Source organism: Urocitellus parryii, chromosome 12 (assembly GCF_045843805.1).
Source record: "Urocitellus parryii isolate mUroPar1 chromosome 12, mUroPar1.hap1, whole genome shotgun sequence".
NCBI classification, from domain to species: Eukaryota; Metazoa; Chordata; class Mammalia; order Rodentia; family Sciuridae; genus Urocitellus; species Urocitellus parryii.
In genome coordinates this window covers 50318325-50331715 of record NC_135542.1, presented here as the reverse complement: position 1 = coordinate 50331715, position 13391 = coordinate 50318325, and the positions used below count along the sequence as shown (strand labels likewise).

At 45.4% G+C, this 13391-nt stretch overlaps 1 protein-coding gene across 1 annotated transcript in view; it reads left to right on the top strand.

Annotated features, from left to right (window-relative positions):
• Dtnb (dystrobrevin beta) overlaps nucleotides 1-13391 on the top strand; it is a 228612-nt gene that overhangs the window by 213591 nt on the left and 1630 nt on the right. The window contains exons 17-20 of the mRNA XM_026389833.2: nucleotides 5785-5944; nucleotides 6728-6817; nucleotides 9773-9826; nucleotides 13075-13108. Coding sequence (XP_026245618.2) covers nucleotides 5785-5944; nucleotides 6728-6817; nucleotides 9773-9826; nucleotides 13075-13079 — 309 coding nt within the window. The 3' untranslated portion in view covers nucleotides 13080-13108. The remainder of the gene's footprint in view (nucleotides 1-5784; nucleotides 5945-6727; nucleotides 6818-9772; nucleotides 9827-13074; nucleotides 13109-13391) is intronic.

The following is a 13391-nucleotide window of genomic DNA, read 5'->3' as shown; positions in this document are numbered from 1 at the left end:
GGGCTTGTGACTCTGACACTGGGGCCCAAAACATACGGGGGAGATTTATAAGGACTTACCACATGCTTCATGCTGGGTTAGCCCTCTGAGGGGACAACATATAACTGTCATATAGCAAAGTGAGTTTGAATTTCACAGACCAATTTTTTCTTTAACTGGGTCTAATTTCCATCTCAAGTTCTCATTCTGTCTGAACTGGACACTTAATCCAGGCATTTCCAGGCTAGCTCTTCATGAAGCCAGTCCCTCAGAGATGCTCATCCCCCACCCCTGCACCTAAGAGTGATGCTGAGCCTCAGGGACTTAAACTGTGGTGCTGTGACCTCAGCGGAGAGACGTCAGCGTTTTCAACTTGATGGTGCTAAGACCTGGACCATGGGTGGTTGGGTCATGTCCTGGGTTGCAGGGAGGTCTAATTCTCTCAGGCAGTACCAGGAGCTCTGTGACAATACATCTGAACTCCCAGGCTCCCCGGCTCCCACAGTCCACAAGTGGCCACTTCCAGGGTCTAATCCCTCTCTGAGGTAAGAGATCACTAGGCTCACCATCTACACAGTTACCACCAACTTTTTGTTAGCCTGTGGGAAAACCACCAGAGCTAGGGAGCCTGGGACCCTGGAGTGGAGCTCTGCCAGCGTCCACCCATTGTCTCCCATCCCCAACTGCCAGCTCACAACTCTCTACGTCAGACTTGGTTGCCTTCTGTACAGATGCTCTTCCTGCCCTCCCTCACTCAGTGTGGACTGGGGCTGAACCTGCCAGGTCTGGCTGTGTGCACTTCCCAGCTCTGTCTTATGCCCAGAGGGCAGCACCTTTAAATCTTAGAGTCATGAATTTTGTTCATTATTATTTGCCCCATCTCCTATAAAAATAGCCCCAAAATAGGGGGTGATGGTGATCATAGGATAAAAGGTAGAGGAAGTACCAAAAGTGCAGTGATTAGTATATGATAATATTAACTGGCTAACTAGGATTTGTGAACCACTTTTTAAGAAAAGATAACATAACCTGATAAAGTCATAAAAATGTTTTAGAACCACTGATAAAAATAGAAGAGAATAATTTAATTGTCAGTGGAAAATGATTATAAAAGTTAATAGTAAAATACTTGACATAGCAAAAAAAGAGATTCCATAATATCCCATAGTATAGATACATGGCATTGTTAATCCATTCATGAGTTAATGGACAATGGAGTTGTTTCTCCTTTTTGGCTATTAAATTGTTGCAAATAAATATTTGGTTCTATTTTCAGTGGACCCATTCTCATTTCTCTTGGGGAATACGCAGGAGCAGAATTTGCTGGGTTAGGAAACTGCTGAGAAGTTTTCCACAGTAGACACACCCTTTACAGTCTCATTGACAGGGTCCAGGGTGTCAGCCTCCATGTCACTCTTTTGGGTTGTAGCTATTTTGGTGGGCATTAAGTGGTGTTGCATTGTGACTTAAGTTTCTATTTCCCTCATGATTTCTCTTGGCTGCACATTTCTCATGTGATCTTCAGCCTGTTTGCACATCTTCTTTGGTGAAATATCCGTTTGAATTTTTGCCTCTTTTGTAACATGGGTAGTTTGTCTTCTTAGTGAGTTGTAGGAGTTCTTTGTATGTTCTGGATACAAGGGTTTTGTTTTGTTTTGTTTTGTTTTTTGATATAATTTACAAATATTTTCACAATCTGTGTCTTTTTATTTTTCTTAATGGTGTCCTTTTTATTATTTCATTGAAATATAATTCACATTCCATAAAATTCACTAGGTTTTTTAATATTTATTTTTTAGTTATAGTTGGACACAGTACCTTTATTTTAATTTATTTATTTTTATGTGGTGCTAAGGATCAAACCCAGGGCCTCGCCCATGCTAGGTGAGGGCTCTACCACTGAGCCTCAACCCCAGCCCCGATTCACTGTTTTAAAGTATAAAATTCAGCATTTTATAATACATTCACAGAGCTATGCAGCCACCATCATTATCAACACACGCCATCAATCCCAAAGAGAAACCTCATGCCCATTAGCAATCATTCCTCATCCTTTCCAGATCCCCAACCCCAGCCTAGATGACCACTAATCTGCTTTCTATCCCTATGGATTACCTATTGCATATAAATAGAATCACACCATATATAGCCTTTTGTGACTGGTTTCTTCCACTTAGCAAAACGCTTTCAAGGTTCATCCATGTTGCAGCATGTATCAGTACTTCAATCATTTTTATTATTAAATAATGTTCCTTTGTATGGATGTAGCACATTTTATTGAAATCATTCATCAGTTGATGAATATTTGAGTTGTTTCTACTTTTTTTTGACTACCCTGAATAATGCTGGTGTGAACCTTTGGACAAAGATTTTTACGCAAACATGTTTTCATTTATCTTGGGTATATACCTGGGAGTAGACTTACTGGGTCAGGTGGTATTCAGTGATTAACCTCTTGAGGAACTGCATAGTTTTACATTTCTACTGTCATTGTATGAGGAGTCCAATTTCTCCATATCTTTGCCAATACTTGTTATTATCTGTCATTTTAATATAGTCATCTTAGTCGGTGGCTATAATTATTATAATTATCAGACATTTCCCTAATGTCTAATAATGTTGAGCATCTTTTTGCATGCCTATTGGACATTTATGTATCTTCTATGGAGATACCAGTTTAGGTGCTTTGACCATTTTTATTTTATTTTATTTTATTTTTGGTGCTGGGGATTGAACCCATGGCTTTGTGCATGTGAGGCAAGCACTTTACCAACTGAGCTATATCCCCAGCCCCTGCTTTGACCATTTTTAAATTAGACTATTTTTCTCTATTATTTAGTTGTAAGTGTTCTTTATATGTGATAGATAGAAGTCCATTATCAGATATATAATTTGCAAAACTTTTCTTCTCTTTTTGTGACTTGTCCTTTCATTTTCTTGATGATCCTTTGAAGCACAAAAGTAATGTTATGTTGTTCAGTGTTGATAATTTTTTTTTTGTTTGTTTTGTTTTTTCGTGGCTGTGCTTTTACTGTCATATATGAAAAGTCATTGCCTAATCCAACGTCATAAAGTTTTCACCCACGTTATCTTCTAATAGAAGTTTAAGCTCTTGCATCTCACATATAGGTTGTTGATCCATTTTTTTTTTTTTTAATATTTATTTATTTTTTTTTTTTTTTTAGTTTTCGGCGGACACAACATCTTTGTTTGTATGTGGTGCTGAGGATCGAACCCGGGCCGCACGCATGCCATGCGAGTGCGCTACCACTTGAGCCACATCCCCAGCCCAATCCATTTTTTAATTGACTTGTCCATATGGTACTTAATGATGTTTTTTAAAGAATAAAATACTTTTTAAATTATTAAAAGAGGGCCGGGAATGTGGCTCAGGCGGTAGTGCGCTCGTCTGGCATGCGTGCGGCCCGGGTTCGATCCTCAGCACCACATACCAAAAAAGATGTTGTGTCCGCCGAGAACTAAAAAAAAAATAAATATTAAAAATTCTCTCGGGCTGGGGATGTGGCTCAAGTGGTAGCGCGCTCGCCTGGCATGCGTGCGGCCCGGGTTCGGTCCTCAGCACCACATACAAACAAAGATGTTGTGTCTGCCAAAAACAAAAAAATAAATAAATGTTAAAATTCTCTCTCTCTCTCTCTCTCTCTCTGTCCCCCCCCTCTCTCTCACTCTCTCTTTAAAAAAAAAAAAAAAAATCTCTCCCTTCTCTCTCTCTCTCTCTCCTCTCTCTCAATCTTTAAAAAAAAAAAAAAAATTCTCTTTCTCCTCTCTCACTCTCTCTTTAAAAAAAAATATTAAAAAATAAATAAATAAATTATTAAAAGAGCATAATTGTAACATTTTTATGAGGCACAGTGTGATATTTGGGTACATTTACACATTGTGTGTTGATCAACTCAGGATATCCATCATCAAAAACATTTTTCATTTCTTTGTAAAGATAACATTTAAAATCCTCTCTTCTGGGCTGGGGATGTGGCTCAAGCGGTAGCGCGCTCGCCTGGCATGCGTGTGGCCCGGGTTCGATCCTCAGCACCACATACAAACAAAGATGTTGTGTCCGCCGAGAACTAAAAAATAAATATTAAAAAAAAAATTTTAAATCCTCTCTTCCTGCTATTTTGGCAAAAAAAAAAAATAGATTTTTGAGCTGAGGATGAAGCGCAGTGATTATAGCGCTTGCCTAGCGTGCATGAGGCCCTGGTTTTAATCCTCAGCTCCACCAAAAAAGAAAATAGTTTTAGATTCTTGATAAACCCCTCCCCTGGACCCACCACCCAGTGCTAGGGATTGAACCCAGCACTTCTTGCATGTTTGGCAAGTGCTCTACCACTTGCTGCCTGCCCAGCTCCTATCTATTTATTCTTTTACATATCATGGTTTTGGTATCATATCTAAGAAATCTTTGCCTTAACCCTAGGTCATAAGATTTTTCTTATATTGTGTTTGAGAAATTTTGTAGTTTTCACTCTTACAGATACTGTGTTCTGTTTTTTTTTTTTTTTTTTTTTTTTTTTTTTATCTGGCCTGAAGTTGGGTCTAAGTTCATTTATTTATATCATGGGTAGATCTCAGAGTAAACTAAGTGATAAAAGCAACTTTCAAATTGATATTTTCAGTACAATACCATTCATAAAAAATTTTAAATCATGAAGATATTGTATATTCTTCATAGTTACATGTGTGCACATAGGTAAAAATTTCACAGCAGAATTTCTGGTAATAGTCACTTCTGGGGGAAAAAAATAGTCACCTCTGTAGGGATAAGAGGAAGGAACTGGGCTTGGAAAAAATGATAGTAAAAGGAGTCTTGAGATTTATCTGAACTATTTTTAGGTTGAAACAAATTTGACACAACATTAACAATTATTCATTTGTATTTCTCAAAATAAAACACACACACACACACAAATGATTCAAATTAAGAACGGTAGAGAATAAGACATGGCTTCAGTTCGGTGCCCATTCTCTGCTGTGCTGGGAGGTGCCGTCCTGGCAGCCGGTCAGCCTCAGTGATCTGTGGTGATATGGGGCTTCTGAGCTGGACTCCCCGGATAGTGGTCTCTATTTGAACTCATTCTCACATTCCGCTTGTATTTTCCCAGTCCTGCTTCTACAGTCGACCTGCCACACCTAGTCTCCTGGCTCCCAAGGGCTCATTGAGCTGCTTTGAACTCCTCCTTTGCTCTTTTCATTTGTTTTACCCCATTGCTCCAAGCTCCCTCTAAAACTATGATACATAAAGCCCACCTGCTTAACATGCATCTGTTCTCTCCATTATGTGTCCATTCTTTCAGACCTGGGGTGCGGGGTTGGGGCCCCTGGAGTCCAGGAGCTTATTCTGACTTCTGCTTCTGCCCAGCTGTGCAGCCTCACACTCTTTGCATCTAAAAGTTGATATAAACAGATGTCATTCTACCCATGAGTTGTTGGAGAATCCGGCGAGAACGAGTATGTGGATGTGTTTGCAAACAAGAGGATATCGGTGTGTTGTTTCTTCCTGGTGTTGTCAACCCCTCCCAGATCCTTGACCCCGCTGCCCTGCCCAGCCTGTCCACCTGAAGGCTCCTGTCTGTCCCTGCTGGCCTTTCCCCCAACATTCTCAGTCCGTTCTTACTGCAATCTCCCTTTCTTCCCTGTTCCCTTTCCTTTCCCTCGGCAGTGTGACTCCATCCATTCAAATAGGATCATGCCCCAGCAGACTGCTGGCTAGCTCAGACTGAGTGCTTCCCCCTTCCTCAAAGAAGTTAGACCCTTGAGATGACATATTTTATCTCTGATCTCCAGGCTCAGGCCACAGGATCACCACATACATCGCCCACTCACGCAGGCAGCCGTCCCATGCCTATGCCTGTCCGTTCTGCATCTGCCGGGTCCACCCCCACCCATGGCCCACAGGACTCTCTGAGCGGGGTTGGGGGAGACGTGCAGGAGGCCTTCGCCCAAGGTGAGTTTCCAGGCCCAAGTGTAATGGGGAGCTGAAGGGGTTGGGAGCATGTATAATATTCCTGCTAAGATTTTTTCCAGTTACTTTCCTTTTGTGCTCTTGCTGTCTTAGCTGTAGATATCAGATTGACAGAATAAATAAATCAGGTGCACGCTGGCCCCTTCTTAGGAGATGAGCCAGTCTTCTGCGGGAGCCCTGTCTGCCTTCAGGTGTGTGCAGAACAGGCCCCTTGGGTTCTGTGTTCTTGTTCTGGGTTGAGAAGGTACTGCGCTCTCTGGGCTGTGCCTTCTTCAGAGGAATTAGATGGAATAATCCACAGTCATACGGTTGGCCCAGAAGGTCCTTAGGCCTAGCAAACACGGGAAGTGTAGTTCTCTAAAGGGAACCTGGTTAATGGCACAGTGAGCATGGAATTGCCACAACCATCTGAGGATCCAGGGACCCACAGTTTCCAGTGGTTGGGAAGGAAGTCTTGAGGGAGCTGGGGCGAGGAGTTGGGAGGGGGTGTTGTGGAGTAGAGCCACCTCTGAGGCTGAGCACCTCGATGGGAACCTGACTTTTCTCACTGTGTGGTGTCTGAAGCATGGACTTGACCAGATCCTGACTTCCAGGTAGAGAGGACAGGGAGTGGGAACAGCGGACTCCCGATGCACCTGGGAGGAAGTGGAGCGGCTATGACCCCATCTCCCCTTAGCTATTCTGCACCTGTGTCCTAGGGCCTGCAGACTCAGGCCTCTCCATGCCCACCACCCTGGCATTGCCATCTGCTCTGACTCTCCTCAGGTACGAGGAGAAACCTCCGCAATGACCTGCTGGTGGCTGCTGACTCCATCACCAACACCATGTCATCCCTGGTGAAGGAGCTCCATTCAGGTGAAACCCAGAGCTCCCGCCACTCCCACCCTCTGCCCCCGACACTGCCTCACCACAGAAGGTCACCACTCACACCCCCCTGGTTTCACCACTTGGTTTTGCCTTCTAGGAACGTGCAGAATCTTCACCCAGCGCACCTCCCTCCCACACGTGGTCACAGCGGGACAGTTACACGTTTAGGTTTATCCTAAGATACCTGGTGAAGCAAATGTAGTTCTCAATTTAAAGAAATTCAGCCATTAGTGCAGCCAGCCCCCCACCCCACCCCACCGCTCTCCTACGTGCACCTTTGTCCACAGCAGCTCTTTCCCTAGGCCCTGTCGCCAGCTCCTCCTGAACCTGTCCTGATGTCGGCAGCCAAGGCAGCCACTAGCGCTGGGCCCTCCAGCTGCCTTTCTGCTCTTACTTGATTTTGAAACCCTTTCCTCTCCTTTCGTCCGTGACCAGGCTGTGATTTCACCTGAAGTTTTCGAGACCTGCTGCTTCCTCTGCTCCTCATGTTTGGTCTTTTCTGACTTCTTTCTCCGTCTCTCCATCACCCGGCCACTGCGGTGACTTTCCAGAGACCTCTGCCTCATGGCTTTCCCCCTTACATAAATCCCAGGAAAGAAAGAGAAAATAAAAGGCTTCTCACGTATCATCATACCTCCAAGTGTCCCCTCGACTCCATCAGTGACGTAGCCGCCCGACACTTGTGAATTTTCCAGCGGTGGGATCCCTATGTGTCATGTTAAGCAAGTGGGCTCCCTTCCTGAGGGCTGGGGGTCCCTCACGACGAGGGCCTTCCTCTGTCCCTTTTCATCTAACGTAGTGCTTGTAAGTACCTAGCAGTAATTTAGCAGCGTTATTAAATAAAAATAGGAAGGAGTCCCTCCATGGACTATTCAGACCCTGTAGGGGAGGCAAGCCCAGGGTGTTTCCCAGGCCTTGGCAAGTGAACTTCATGGTGCCCCTGTCCCCATCTAGTCCTGTTTCTCATGCCTAGTGAAACAAAACCCCCCTGCACACACGCTCAAGCAGGGGAGGTGGTGGCCTTCAGAGATGACTTCACAGCTGATTAGAAGATCTCTTCCTTAATATAGTTCCAACAGTGGCCAGAAATCCCACTTATAGAGGGAATTTCAGCCGTGGAGATGAACTATACTTGTTCCTTGGGGCTTCTTGTTAAGATTTATGCAAAATAAGTTGCTCTTGCACTCATCCACTAGGATGAGAGTGCGATTAACTGAGGGTAATTGGACATCAGTAAACATAAAGCACCCAGAGACCAAATAGTGTCACAGAGATGAGGTGTTTACAGGGATAGTTATTCATCTCTTATAATAGCAAAGGATGATTTCAACATGATTATTCAGTGTCATTTAGAAGGTACCTCGGAGATCATATAGTTCAGTACCCTTATTTTAGAAATGTGGTGAGTGATTATCAAAAGAAGTGATTTGCTGCCAGGCACGGTGGCCCAAGCCTATAATCCCAGTGACTCGGCAGGCAGGAGGATCACTAGTTCCAGGTCAGCCTGGGAAACCCAAGGAGACCCTGTATCAGAATAAAATAAAAAAGGCTGAGGATATAGCTCAGTGCTAGAGCACTCTTGGTTTCAATCCCTATTACTGCAGAAAAGAAAAAGAGAAGTGGTTTGCCTAAAGTCATGGAGCTTGAAGGGACAAAGCTGGTCCAAGAACTCAGGTCTGTAGAATATGAAGCCAGTGTTCTTGCCCCACCCAAAGTCAGGCATCAAACTCAGGGTTCCCCGAATACCCATTTTTCTCCCCAGCACTTAAGCCTGTAGATGTGGACTAAATTCATGTGGCATAGTGTGTCCCTTAAAAATGCAGAAGTAAACTCCCTTTACATGCAAAGGTGACAGTTTCTCAATGAATGAAGAGGCTTGCCCAGCACCATCACATTTTTTACCTCTCCTTGATCTTGGTTTCACAGGGGTTTATTAGGATCAGAGTAGATATTCAGATTATCTTTTTCACATACTGTATACAGTGCACATATCTGTTCTACAGATATCCATAGCTTGTCCTCCTCATCTTTTAAGAACAGTTTCATAAATAGTGGAATGCTAGAATTCAAAGGGTTCTGAGAGGATATTTAATCCAACTTCTGCCCAATATAAAAGTCCTCTATTTGCAGGTTCCCAGTGAACTTTTTCATGATCAACTCTAGTCACTGGAGAGTTCTTATTGGGGAACCAGAATATGCCTTTCTATAGTTGATTTATGCTTGTTCCCTCTCTAATGGTACCCAGAATCAGTTCAGTCCCTCCTTTGCAGGTCACCTCCCACGTGTCTGGTGGCAGATAACGTGGCTTCTCCCTTGCTTTCTCTTCTCTAAACAACTCTACCCCGTTCCCTCACCTACCGAATGTAACATGATCTTCACTTTACTGTCCTGTGGTTCAGTTTTCCAAAGCCCCAATTCAAGTGAACACCCAGGGCTGAGCACACTGCTCCATATCATAGGGGGACTGTCCCTACAAAGCATAGGGGATCTGTGACTGTTCTACAGGGGGCCCCTGGGAGAGCAACATTAGGTGACATTAGCTTTGTTCCACGGGGTCAGTTTACACTGTGAAGTCATTTTAAGTTTGCTGTTAGCTAAAACTTCTAGTTGTTCATTGATTTTGTTTTATAGAAGCCCGTGTTAACCTAGGTGTTCCTCCACTATGCACTTACATTGTCGCTTTCTTAAACCTGAACCCGAACGCGAGATATTAGGTGTATCTCTGGCAGATGTTATCACCTTAGGAAAAACAGGCACTCCCCATCCCCCACCCTGGTCACCAAAGAAGCCAGCAGCAGGGTGGGTGACATCAGACTTGGAGGTCTACACTGTGAGCCTTTAGCCAGAGTTCTTCCCAAGACTCCTAAGTTATTCTGCTCACCTGCCTTTCCGTGCTTGTGCTGTGCGGAAGGGTCACTGGCCTCCTTGGACTTGTTTTCACAGCAGAGGAAGGTGCAGAGGAAGAGGAAGAGAAGATGCAGAATGGGAAAGACAGAGGTAACGGCAGCTCTGCAGGAGCCCTGGCTTAACAGGGCACCTGAGATGTAGCACTGATGAACATCAGCATCTCCCCTCTGTTTCTGCCCTCCTTTCCCAAAGCCTCCAGCCCCACAATTCCTCTTACTGCTTCCCACCTGACAGTCAGGCTTTACCTACAGGTAGTCATGTGAGCTGACTGACAGAGCTTCATGGTTTCCTGCTACTGTGGTAGATGGGTGGGATACAGGAAATAGATACAGCAATACGGAGAGCATGATCCCTTGCCCTGAGGAGTTGGTAATCAGGTTAGTAAAGCAAGACTAAGATATGGAGACTAAATAGGAGACCAGACAAGCAACAGAAAGTTCATCACAAAACTTGAACATACAATAAGCATTTCTGGAAAGGAAGAGATCATTGTAGGCTGGAACAGCGAAAAGTTTGGGGGCTTATTGGAAAAAATAGAAGCCAGGAACAAACAGTGTCAGCAAAGGACAGTAATGCCTTCCTAATTTTGTTATCCATAAAACTTATTTGATAACTTGTTATCTGGGAAAAGAGCTGTGCTAAATGATTTTCATATATAATCTCATTTAATCCTTGTGAAATATGTATATAATAACAGCCCCATTTTAGTAGTGAGAAAATGGGCTCTGGAGATTTTGTTCACATAGCCATGGAATGGCAGCACTGGGCTTGAATTGGGTCCTTCTAACTCCAAACTTACTCTTCATCCTTCAATGTTATGCTAATCAGAAAACAAAATTCTCTTGGGACATATGAGAGTTACCTTTTATTTATGTCCTATAGTAACCTGTCTATTGCTGGATTTCTCCAAAACACAAGCCCCCTGAAGCACAGACTTTGTTGGTATTATTTTCCCTGTGCGTAGAACAGCACCTGGCACTTAGCAGGATGTCAGTAAATGATCAGTCTGTAGCAGTAAATAAGATGTAGTAGAGAGGACCTGATCAGGGGAGAGAACAAAAGTGGTCAGCCGCCCTTAGGAGACCAAGATAGTGGGAAGGGAAGATGAGAAAGGGCCAGCACTGACTCCCAGGTGCCTACTAGGTGCTGCGCCCATTATAACTCTGCCTTCTTACCCGGCTTCACAGTCCCACAAGGAGGAATTCTAGACAAGGTTCAGAGGGGTGCAGTAACTGGACAGGTAGAGGGTGGCAGAGCTGGATTGATCCCAGGAATCTCCACCTCCAACCTCCAGGCATTCACCTGAGCAGAACAGGTATTGAAGTGGGGAAGCTGCAGGAAGGGCAAGCAGCAGTGAAGTGGGAGGCACAGTAAGGAAGCCATGGCTGGAGGGCAGCTCCTGGACAGTGGGTTGGGAGCATGCGCCCACGGGGGTGAGCATGATGAGAGAAGAGGTCTTGGGAGACTCAGAGCAAGGAATTTGCCACTGAAGAAACTGAAATTGCCATGGGAGCAACTGGGAGAAGAGGGGAAATAGAGTACAGGTGCTGAAACCATCCAGGAGCCAGGGCAGGCCTGGGAGCAAGGGATGTTAACAGGATGAGTTGGTGCCAATGGCATGGGGCCACACGGTGGTCAGCAGGATAGCCGCAGTTCAGATGTCCAGATGAGACTTACGTCCCCTGCTAAGAGGAACCAGGCAGGAGAGAAGGGGAGCTAGAGAGGGAAATTTCCACTCCCGATCCCAGACACACATACTCCAATCAAATCCCAGCATTCCTCTGGAATGTTCTTGGCTGAAGGCATAACAGCTGTGGCCTTGGCCTGCCCCAGGAACTTTGTCCAGGCCTCTCCCTAGCTTTCCTCCAATTCCCTAAAGTAAACCCAGAGCTATGCCCCAGCCACTGAGGCCTTGCGCTGACTGTGACCCCAGCCCAGAGTTCTGGTTCAGGCCTGAATGTGGGCCACATCTCCCATAGGAATTGGGGACAGCTTCATGAGCCCGGACTTCCCGACTCGGGGACTTTGTCTTTGCACCTGACTTACCCTGTCAACACCTCTCTTTCTTTGCCTCTTGTTCACAGTCTCTCCTCTTTCGATGCTCATACTAGAGTTTCTGTACGTCTGTGAGCTCTTCTCGTGAAAATGCCTGCGTTTCTATTTCTGTGGTTTTTACATGTCATCCCTGACAGCAAGAGTGTTAAGAGTTGGGGTGAAAGATGGGTAGAGTTTTTTAAAATGTTTGATTCTTGATCTTGCATTGGCCCTAGGATATGTCCCTGTAGCTACAAGTAGCTTTTCTGTGGGTTTTTCTGGGTGGACCTCCCATTCTCTGCCATGATTAAGGCCTGGGGTTTTATTGTAGGCTGACTGCACCAACTGTATTCATCAGGCTATTAAAGGTCAGTAAGTATCCACCATAAAGGGAAGAGAGAGAATTATTTCCTTTCTTTGGGTTGAAATCATACTGATAATCTAAGTCCAATTTGGTCAGCACCCTGTGAGGCATACAGAAGCCGTGAGAGCCAAATGGGCACCTGTGAAGAATTCAGACCAAGCCAGACTTCCAGCCACATCGACCCCTAGCTCATGTTTCTGCCTGGCTCTCTGGTGACGCTCTGGAGAATGCTTCTGCTCTGCTGGGGTGCCCTTCCTATTGTGGGTCCCCTCACTCTGTATAACCAAGACCACATAGATGAGGCATAGACTGACGTCGCTTCTCCCCTATTATGTCAGTAGCCTACTTCATCTCAGCCACTCCAGAGCCTCATTTTATGCTCCTGTGTCCTTCAGAATCCCCTCTCCCGGAACTGCCTTCCCAGGGTTGGTGGCTATCAATCCAGTTTGCACACCAAAGGAACCCTGGTGAATGTCTGGACAGCAGTGGCCCTCTATGAGGTTAGACACAGGCCCTTTAGGGCCCTGGTCGTGTTTTCCTTCCCAGTAGGAGCAGGAGCATGATTGGACAATCTAACACAGAGGCATCTGCAAGAGGGAAATACTGCCCTGATCAAAGGTGTTAATTTCCACCTTGCTCACTTCCAGAACCAGATGGGCTTTGCCCCGCAGTGTAACTGCCCCTAGGTTTAAGGTGGCCTCCATATTATCGTTTTCCTTCTGTGAAATATTTGTCCTCACTGGGTCTTGTGTCAGATGTGGTCGCTGACTCTAGATGGTCAGTCTCTCCATTATCAGGCCCTGGTCAGGAAAAGGTAAATGGGAGAGGCAATCCAGAAGCCCCTGGGAAGGATGGGTCAGGAAAGCCCCCTGGGGAGGATCCAGGGGCCGAGAAGAGCCTAGGTGTGACCTTGATGTTGTTTCTGCCCATGCTGCCCCAGGTTAGCCAAGGAGCCAGGCACAGAGGACGCTCAGGTGAGTAGGGAGCCTGCAGCCAGCGCAGCCTCCACCTTCCCGCAGCCCCTCCCCCTCCTTGTTTAGCAACTTCATTTCCTCTTTCTTCAGTTGTGGGTCCCAAGCCAAAGCAATCTTAACAAGCCAAGCTACAATCAGGATTTTTTTGAAAGAGCCCAGGTGTACCTTTCCCTCTTCCCCCAGCCTTGCCAGTGAGCCCACTTTGCCCTGTTTTGCCCAGGCCGTGTTTTCCCTGTGGCCTGGCCCCCAGACAGGTCTAGTGTCACCAATGCTGCTGGCTGAA